The sequence below is a fragment of the Humulus lupulus genome, chromosome 3 (genome assembly GCF_963169125.1).
Source record: "Humulus lupulus chromosome 3, drHumLupu1.1, whole genome shotgun sequence".
Taxonomy (NCBI): domain Eukaryota; kingdom Viridiplantae; phylum Streptophyta; class Magnoliopsida; order Rosales; family Cannabaceae; genus Humulus; species Humulus lupulus.
Genome location: NC_084795.1, coordinates 277,429,127 through 277,438,049, shown reverse-complemented (window position 1 = coordinate 277,438,049; position 8,923 = coordinate 277,429,127). Strand labels below are relative to the sequence as shown.

Here is an 8,923-nt window from a genome sequence, read left to right as displayed (position 1 = left end):
TTTTTATGCTTCTCATTTATTTTCCAACCAAGCCATCGAGGAATATAGTTTCCTGGGATTCTTTGTCCTACCATGTCGCCCAAATTTGGCATTGCTTCACAAATACAAATCTATAAGAGACAAAACAATAATTAAAATCATATCTCAAAATATAATAAAAAATATCCAAAAAAACAAACTTAATAAAAATATAATCATAATCAAATTTTTTACCATAAATATCCAAGGACAACTAAAGAAGTTCCACTTAATCTACTTCTCAATGGTATTACTCTTCATATCTTTTTTCGTGATTTGTTCTATTATCTTCTCATATGCCAGCTCCCCCTAACAATATTTATCAAATATATCTAGCTTGTCCGCTAGTTGTAGCCATTTAAGATCTATTATCGAACCAAGACTTGGCATTATTAGAAATGCGCTGAGCAAATGGATAAAGCACAACTTCACTCTGTAATTAGTCCTACATTCTTTCGGTATGCTATCTAGAGCACTGGCTATGTTCTGTATTTTAATAGACATCTTGTCCTTGAAGTACTTTTTCTTTAAATTGTTCTGAGAAGAAACAACCTTCATTTCTTAATGTGTTGGGCCACCACTAGTGTACAATCTAGATACTATTGCAAACTCTTTGAGAGAAAACCTCACAGGTTTTCCATTAATAAAAAACCATAACTCATGCCTCTTTTGGCAATCTACCCTCCTCAAAACTATCTGGTTTGATAAGGTGCCAGGGAAAATCCCTTGAGTGTTGAGGCCCAAGAAACGACCCAACTGAGTGTAATGTTTAAAAACGACCTTGTCAGATTTTGAAAGTCAATTTTTATTTGGTCTATTACACTCAGCAGAGATCTAATGGTAACTTTAGATTTTACAATTGTATTTGTAGTAATGACACGGGGAATACAAGGAAGCTCTGTCGCTAATACAGTTCTGGGCATGTACAATAATAATTTTCCAAATGAATAAAAATATATAGATTAATATAAATAATAAGAATATAAATATAAAAACTATAACATGAATTACAAGTTTAACTAAACGACCCAAATTTATTAACTAAGCGACTTTATGCGATCAAAATTTTAACTAAAAGACCTTGTGCGACCATGTGGGTCGCACATGGTCACACAATATATTTTCACATCATGGGCAATTGGTCGCACAAGGTCGCATAGGGTCGCACACGGTCGTACAATATATTTTACAAATCATGTGCAGCTATGTGGGTCGCATAGGGTCGCACTGTACAGTCTATATGTTCATATCTTGTTCAAATCATGTGCGACCATAAAGGTCGCATAGGGTCGCATATGGTCGCATATTATACTCTATATTTTCATATCTTCTACAAATGGTTACTATGAATCAACTTCATTTTTTTTTTAATTTTCAAGTATTGAAGAATGGAAATTTTGAAATGCAAAGTGTAAAATTGATTGTTGCATTTTATCTATTTTTTCTTTCATTTCTATATGATAAAGTTAACATTCAAACACTAATTTTCATGTAGAAAAAAAATAAAAATCATAATACTTACTTGTTCACGTTCGTTTGATGGTGTGAGAACTGTAGTTAATACAACATTGGTTGATTCCATTATAATTATGGAAGAATAATTATTGCAAATAGGAGAATGAAGAACAAAATTCCCAAAATATTAATGGAGTATGAAGAAGAATAAGAAGAAAATAGTCTTTTTAGTCTTACAACAAAGAGGGGAAGAGGAGGGATTAGTCGTTGATGAAGAAGAAAAGAAGAAGGAGAAGAGAAAAGTATTGAGTGTTGGCTAGTTGTCTTACAACATGAAGAAGGGGATGCTGGCTAGTCTTTTTGGTCTTAGCAGAGGAAGAAAACAAATGGAGTGGTTGGTCTTTTTGGTCTTGGCAGATGAAGAAAGCAAAGGGAGAGGATAAGAGAAAATGAGGAGGTATTGTGACTTTTAGGGGACTTTTAGGGTTTGTTTTAAAATTAATGTGATTTTTAAAAATTAATTGAGTGACACTTCATTAATTTTTAATAAATTAAAAATAAAAATAAAAGGAAAGGTTATTTTGCAAATTTCAATTTGTTAGATGGTCATTTTCACAAATTCCTCGCCATCTGTTCCCACCGTTAAGTATGTTTACGACATGTAGGCAAAAGTACTCAATTAAATGGACATATGCAGCAAAAGTACAAAATTTAAGAGATATTTGCGTAAAATATACTCAAGTTATAAATAATTTTGATGCCACATAAGTAGACTTAATGCCAAAATAAATTGCTGCACCAAAACATGAACGAAAGGTTTTTGACATAAAAAAAACAATAATAGCTTAGAGTACTTTTTTTTCTTCCCAAAAGATAAATTATATCTCAAAAACAAATATTTTGTTAAGAAGAGCAAGGGTCTCGATCCCAAGGAACAAAGAGAAGGGGAAGGTTAGGTCGGAGAGATGTTAAGGGTATGAGAAGGCGAGTCTCGCCAAAGATAAGCTAGGTCTTCCAAAGAGAGTCGAGGAGATCGACAATGAAAGTTAGTGGTTAGATTTGCGGGGGCAAGAGTCAAATTTGCCCAGGTCAGATCTTCACTGCGCACATCCCCTGTTGCATGCTCCAATCGTCTCCTCCATCAAACCAAATCTTGGTTTTTTCGGCCAACGAACTGGAGGTTGCCATGGTTGAACGCTACCGATGGGGCTACCACCGATGGGGAGGAAGGAGGGAGAATTGTATATGATAGAGTCTATAGTTTGCAAAGAAGAGGCAAGCTGGGTCTGGAGCCTGAATATGTTGACCAGTTATAAATTGATATAACAAGACAATCATGCAGACTAAGAAGAACATATACAACATCAAAACAAATGAGGAGCTTCACACTGAAAATCCTTTGCGGCCAACATCCCTTTTTATTAATATGAAGGTTAACTGGACTTACCAAGATAAGTCTTTATTTTACTTAAATCGAAACTAAAAGTACTTAGTTACAGACACCCAGATTGACCAACGTCACTGGATCAACTTGTTCCAAAGAATGAATAAACAACTTAAAGGGCAATTATAAAAGACCAAGCTATATAAATATATGTGGCACTCAAATTCTCTTTCAAAAGTACACATTACCCCACATGAAGTTCGAAACAATGAAGGGTAACCTAGAGTATATGCAGAAACATATTGATTGATCGTACATAATCTTACTCTACTTCACTGAGGATTGGAACGATTAGTGGTTTCATCTGTGCGAGGTAAACAATTGCCCACCTAACAGATATGAAAAGGTAACAATAAGTCATTGACTATACAGGTAATGCATATTTAAATTGATGAAGTTTGCACCATAGATAAAAAATAAATTCAAATAAAAAGAAAAAAAAAAGGAAAAGGGAATAACTTACATCATCCAACAGCATACTACTGCTGTGACAACCAATGTCAGGTGAAGCCTGCAAGAAAATAAAGATTAAATTAGCCATCTAACGAGTTAAAGGAGTTCCAAAAGAGCAAGAAATCCAAAGAACTTATCTGGGATTGGGATATAACTAGTAACTTTTCCAAAAAATCTACAAGGCATACAAAATTTCGGTTCTTATTCTTTTTCCTTTTCTTTTTTGAATTAAAAACTTCATCGTATTGATAATGGGAAAAAATACAAAGAATCGAGATCAAGGGCTGATGCAGTAAGCTAAAATATAGCTTGAAACAGAAAACATAACATAGTAAAAATAAAAATAAAAGGGTGAGCCTATCTTATAACAGAGAAGTTGTCCAATCCCTATTCCCTACTAAGAAAAGTTTCAGTTCTTATTCATATTCACATCAACAGCTATTTGAGAAAATCTGTGAAAATCAGCAGTGATATCCACATCATATGTAATTGAAGGATAATATTAAGTTTGGCAAAGTAGAATAAATTTGCTACAATTACAGCAGTTCCTAATTGCACAGAAAACAATAGGGAGATCGATCAAAGTTATGCTTCCCTTGAATAGATGCTTAAAATAAAGTTCTTCCCACACAATTACTTTTACTTCAAATCTCAATTTCAATAGTTACAACATTCCTTGTGACCAAGTCCTTAATCTTCTCTTTCAAAGTCTATTAAACATAGCTCTCTAAAATTCCAAACGATACTAAAACGCATTCAAATCATATTCTATCTGGTCATTTGCCCAAACTAATGTATGGCCAATAAAAAAAAAACTAAGACATATAAGCAATCTAAACATTACTCCATAATGAGATAAATGAAAACCAACTTGGTAATTGAATTAAGAGGAACCCCACAAAAAAAAAAGAAAAAAAATCGGATCCAGAAGAACAAACTGTACATTACACAGAAGAACATCAAATAAGAATGGAAAACATACAAATTGGTAGAAGCGCCTCTGCTGCAGCAGATTCTGACCAGAAGAGATGCAATTATACCCACCACAGCAAAGATTAGGGTTGTAATCACAAAACCCATCACGCCTGAATCTGATTCCAACCCTTTCTTCAAGAAATCAAATCAGCAGAAAACTGGATTAGTCGATCTGCCAATCCAAAAATCCCAGCCACAAAATTTTCAGCACTCCAATTGGATATTCCAACAAACTCTAAATGAGCAAAATAGTTTTAAAAATGAAAAATAAATAAAAAATGGAGCAGTTATATATAATATTTATATATAGTGTGTATCATTCTGTTAATTAAACTGTACATCTCTCTTTGCACACAATATCTCCATCGTTACATATCCAACATAATGTAAATTGTTTTTTGACAAGTGACCACATACTCCTTATCATTGATTAGAATCAAAATTACATATGTCAAAATTAATCTTATTTTCTATTTGAAGCATACATCTCTAACAACATAACATAAATTGATGATATATATTTATAACAAAATTAATTTTTTTTTTAAAATAAAACTGTAAAACATGTGAAATTGTTATTTAAAATCAGGCTCCTTGCCTAACGCTACAATATTCAAGGACTAGAAGACAATAGCAATCGTTATGTAGGTACCAAGAATGTGAGGTTTCCACTTCTTGTAATATTGGCTTTGGTCCTCATGTTAGTATAGTAGTAATACTACTACCACTATCACTATTACTACCTCTATTTTATCAGAATATTACTTCTGCTTCCTTAGTTATATTATATAAGCATATGGAGATTTGTTCTCCAAACAAGATTCATGTCAACAATCCAAGCCAATCTTGATTTATGCACTAAGTTCAAGATTCTTTTATTGGAAATTAGTTAAGTTGGTTTCATTAGAGCTTACTGTTTTTAGCAAGTCTCTCCCTATATTATACCTTTCAAATAGGTTCATTTGTTACAACAAATTTTGGAGATTACATACTAGAAAGAAGATCAAGCTGTGAGAGAATTCTTTTGTATGAGAGTGTATTGAGAATTTGTTTTTGGGGTTGCGAACATACTTTATGAAGAGAGTGCTTGTATTGTGAGCTTGTGAGATTGATCTTTGACAGTTTTGGAGTGTGTAATTCTGTTTTGATTACTAGTGAAGTGCTCAAGATGAATCACAAACTGGATTAGGCTATTAAGAGCCGAACCAGTGTAATTTACTGTTGACTTTTACTTGCTTGCATTTAGTTTCAGTTCTTGTTCTTGTGCTTTCTAAGTTTTGCTTGAAGTTTCTCTGTGATTGTTTTAGTTTTGGTTAACAATTTAGTTTCTTGCAGTAGTATTACCTATAACGTACTTATTGAATTTCATTCATGTTTTATATATAATATATAGATTTGCAACAAAAAGAATGTACAAAGAAAATTAAAACCATATATTGATTGCAATAGGGTAAATTAATTAAAGGCACACTACTATTACCAATGGCCCTTGATACGCAAACAACAAGAAGGTAACAACATTTAATAAGAAAATGATATTTGACACTATTCATATACTGAAGTTACATCCTCTATGTTATATATGCACATGTAATGTAACTTCTGCAATTATTCCATCTCCTTATTTGATTATCTCTTTGGTGGTCTGATCTGATCATAACTGGCTTCTCTGCCAAAGCTAGCTAGCTCATGTTTAGAAATCATTTATATAAGAAGGAAAAAAACCCATTCCCGGCAATTTTAAGTTACTGTTGTGACTGTGTAAATATATATGATCTATTAACTACTTGAATGTCCTACTCATTTAATAAGCAAGAGTCTTCACATACCTATGTTTTCTTGTTTAGTTAAGCTTAAACATGAGAACTTTTGGTAATTAGAACATATCTGTTGTAACAGATTAATATACAATTCTAGCTATGGAAACACCAGAGTTTCCTCCCATAAGTATGTACTAATTCAGCTCCCTAAGCTGTAAAGCATTCTAATCTATACATACCCATGTAATTCTATGTGTATATATATATGAGCCATGCATACTAAGTAATGATGGCTCTATCTCCTAGTCATACAAGTTTTATTTCCCCTGTTTTGGAAATACTTTGCACATCTCATCAATCTTTAAACTTTCCTAGTTTTGCTATCTCTGTAATGACTAAAAGGAAAGCAAAGCTCTTAAAAAATATCCCTCAGAATATGAGCCATGAAAATGGCTACTACTAGTTCTATAAAGCTAGAATCAAAATCAAATCATGCATTGGCATGATGACACTACTAGAATCAGAGTCAAATTATACATTGGTATGATTTAAGTTATGAGACTCCAATATCAAGAGTGTTAGTTACCAACTACAATATTGATATTAACCAAAAGGGTATCCAAAATATGTGATTCACTAAAATATCACAACAAGAGTGAATAAAATTTTCCTTTCATTTTAAACCCATCTCTCAGCAACCAAACAGTAGAAAGAAAGTTTTATATTTAAAAGGAGCAACATATCAATTCAGTTGTGATCGACAACAATGAGTCGTGATTTGAAAGAAAAAGAAAAATCTATCTACATCTTCGTTAACGAGACTCAAAGAAGACAAACAACAGCAAAATATAACCTAATTTAAATCAAACACAATGATCTCACTCTTCCAGTATTCTTCAATGAACTCAGATGAGCATGGATTAACATACAAACGAACTCAATTATGATGAAAATTGAACAATAAATAAATCAAAAACCCAGATCAAATAAGACAATTAATGAATCGAAAATTAAAACGAATGAAGAAAGTAAGCACCTCAGTGTGCGAGAGAGAGAGAGAGAGAGAGAGAGAGAAGGTAGCTTCGACCTGTCAAGGGTGGGTTGGTTCGGAGAGCGTTCCTGTGATGTAGAGAAGACAAAGGAAGTAGCCTAAATTTGTTCTTGGGCTTTGATGAATGGGCTACTTAATCGGTTTTTTTTCTTTTTCTCATTCGATTTTAGACAAATCTTGGCTATATATTGTTCAAAATGACATATTTTTTTGTATTTTTGTAATATTATTTATGAATTGTGAAATTAATGTTTCATATCATTTTATTCAAAATTTTAGATCTTTTAATAATCACTAGATCAAAATAAATGATCATGAAGAATAGGTGAGATGGTTTTATAAAGAACTACATTTTTTTTTTTATCAAGTAAAAAGAATATTTATTGATCAAACAACCAAATACAGCAGCAGGCCAGAGCAAAAGCTCCCCCTCAATTACAAACTAGAGATAAAATGAATCATGAGTTCTCTGGAAGAAAAATTCTTGGATCTAAGTTTAAGACCAAGAACTCTAGCTATTGCAAGATTTTTAATCATATTAGCTACATAATAAACCGTAAAACAGCTGCTTTCAAAGCAACACCTATTCCGATTGTACCAGATATAGTATACTGAGGTAGCAAGAGCAGCTAATATTACCCAATCCATATAGCCTTTCCTAGCTTCAGTCAGCCAGTTACACCAATCTTCGAACTTCGAAGGCCAATAGAGTCCTCCCAACCACTCAAAAACAGATTGGATCACTCTCTTAGAAAAATCACACTCAAAGAAGAGATGGGAGTGGCTTTCAACTTCAATCTCACAAACCGAGCAAGCCAGACAGGATATTGGAAGATGGCAGTAATGTAGTAGATCCCTAGTGAGTAATTTTTTATGAACAGATTGCCACAAAATGAACCTGTGTTTGGGCACTGAAAGTTTACACCAAACAGATTTCATGCTGAGATTAGGGGTGCCAGGAATGAACAAAAGATATAATCTACTCAGCTGCAACTTCCCCTGAATTACAACTGAGTCCAGAAGCGAAACAGATAGAGATTTACTAATCTTGATCAGCTTTTTCCAATACCAACTAGAATCTTGATGCAAACTATAGTCCCAAATCTGATTCCCTTTTAAATATTAACAGTTGACCCACTTAACCCAAAGTAAGTCCTGCTTAGTGGAGATTGCCCAAATGAACTTAGCAAGCAGAATTTTGTTCCAAAGAGGCCCCTCCTTAAAACCTAAACCACCATGACTTTTAGGACGACAAACTTGCTCCCAAGAGGTAAGATGAAACTTACTCTTGGTACATTTTCCTCCCCATAAGAAAATCCTACAAAGATGGTTAATCTCTTTAATGATACTCTGAGGTTAGAGGAAGATACTCATCCAGTAATTCCTAATACCCAACATAACAGATTGAATAAGTTGCACTCGACCTGCATAGGAGAGGTTCCTACTGGTCCAAACATATAATCTCAGTCTGATTTTCTTAAGAATTAAGTCACAATCCATAGCCTTCCATTTTGTTGGTCTCAATGGCATACCAAGATAAGTCAATGGGAAATCCCCCTCAGCCAGCTGAGTAAGTTTCAGCAGAGAAACTTTAACTGGGATCGAAATACCTCCAAAATAAACCCTAGACTTATGTTTATTGATTAACAGCCCTGAAGCAGAGGAGAAAGCATCTAAAGCAGTTTGAATAATCTGAATAGAGCTAGCATTAGCTTTACAAACAATAAGCAGATCATCAGCAAAGCAAAGGCTAATTATATTTAAGGA

General features: G+C 33.4%; 1 protein-coding gene across 3 annotated transcripts; it reads right to left on the bottom strand.

The window, feature by feature from the left end:
* Positions 1 to 2,871: 2,871 nt before the first annotated feature.
* On the bottom strand, positions 2,872 to 7,330 carry LOC133824443 (V-type proton ATPase subunit e1-like). Of its 3 annotated transcripts, none has more exons than XM_062257328.1 (4): positions 7,193 to 7,330; positions 4,353 to 4,517; positions 3,381 to 3,428; positions 2,872 to 3,246 (listed from the first exon to the last, which is right to left on the bottom strand). In XM_062257328.1, the coding sequence occupies exons 2-4, from the start codon at positions 4,448 to 4,450 to the stop codon at positions 3,180 to 3,182; spliced, it is 213 nt and encodes a 70-aa protein (XP_062113312.1). In that variant the 5' UTR covers positions 4,451 to 4,517; positions 7,193 to 7,330; the 3' UTR covers positions 2,872 to 3,179. The 3 variants fall into 3 exon arrangements, with proteins under 3 accessions (XP_062113312.1, XP_062113310.1, XP_062113311.1); XM_062257326.1 differs by having other exon boundaries at positions 7,142 to 7,295; XM_062257327.1 differs by having other exon boundaries at positions 4,353 to 4,477; positions 7,142 to 7,291.
* Positions 7,331 to 8,923: the final 1,593 nt, after the last annotated feature.

Bases quoted from the DNA above. Each gene is read 5' to 3' on its own strand.
- LOC133824443 (XM_062257328.1), bottom strand. From the start codon at position 4,450: ATGGGTTTTGTGATTACAACCCTAATCTTTGCTGTGGTGGGTATAATT. The intron at 3,429-4,352 runs GTATGTTTTCCA...ATTTTCTTGCAG, and splicing joins AGAGGCGCTTCTACCAATTT to GCTTCACCTGACATTGGTTG. The intron at 3,247-3,380 runs GTAAGTTATTCC...CATATCTGTTAG, and splicing joins GTAGTATGCTGTTGGATGAT to GTGGGCAATTGTTTACCTCG.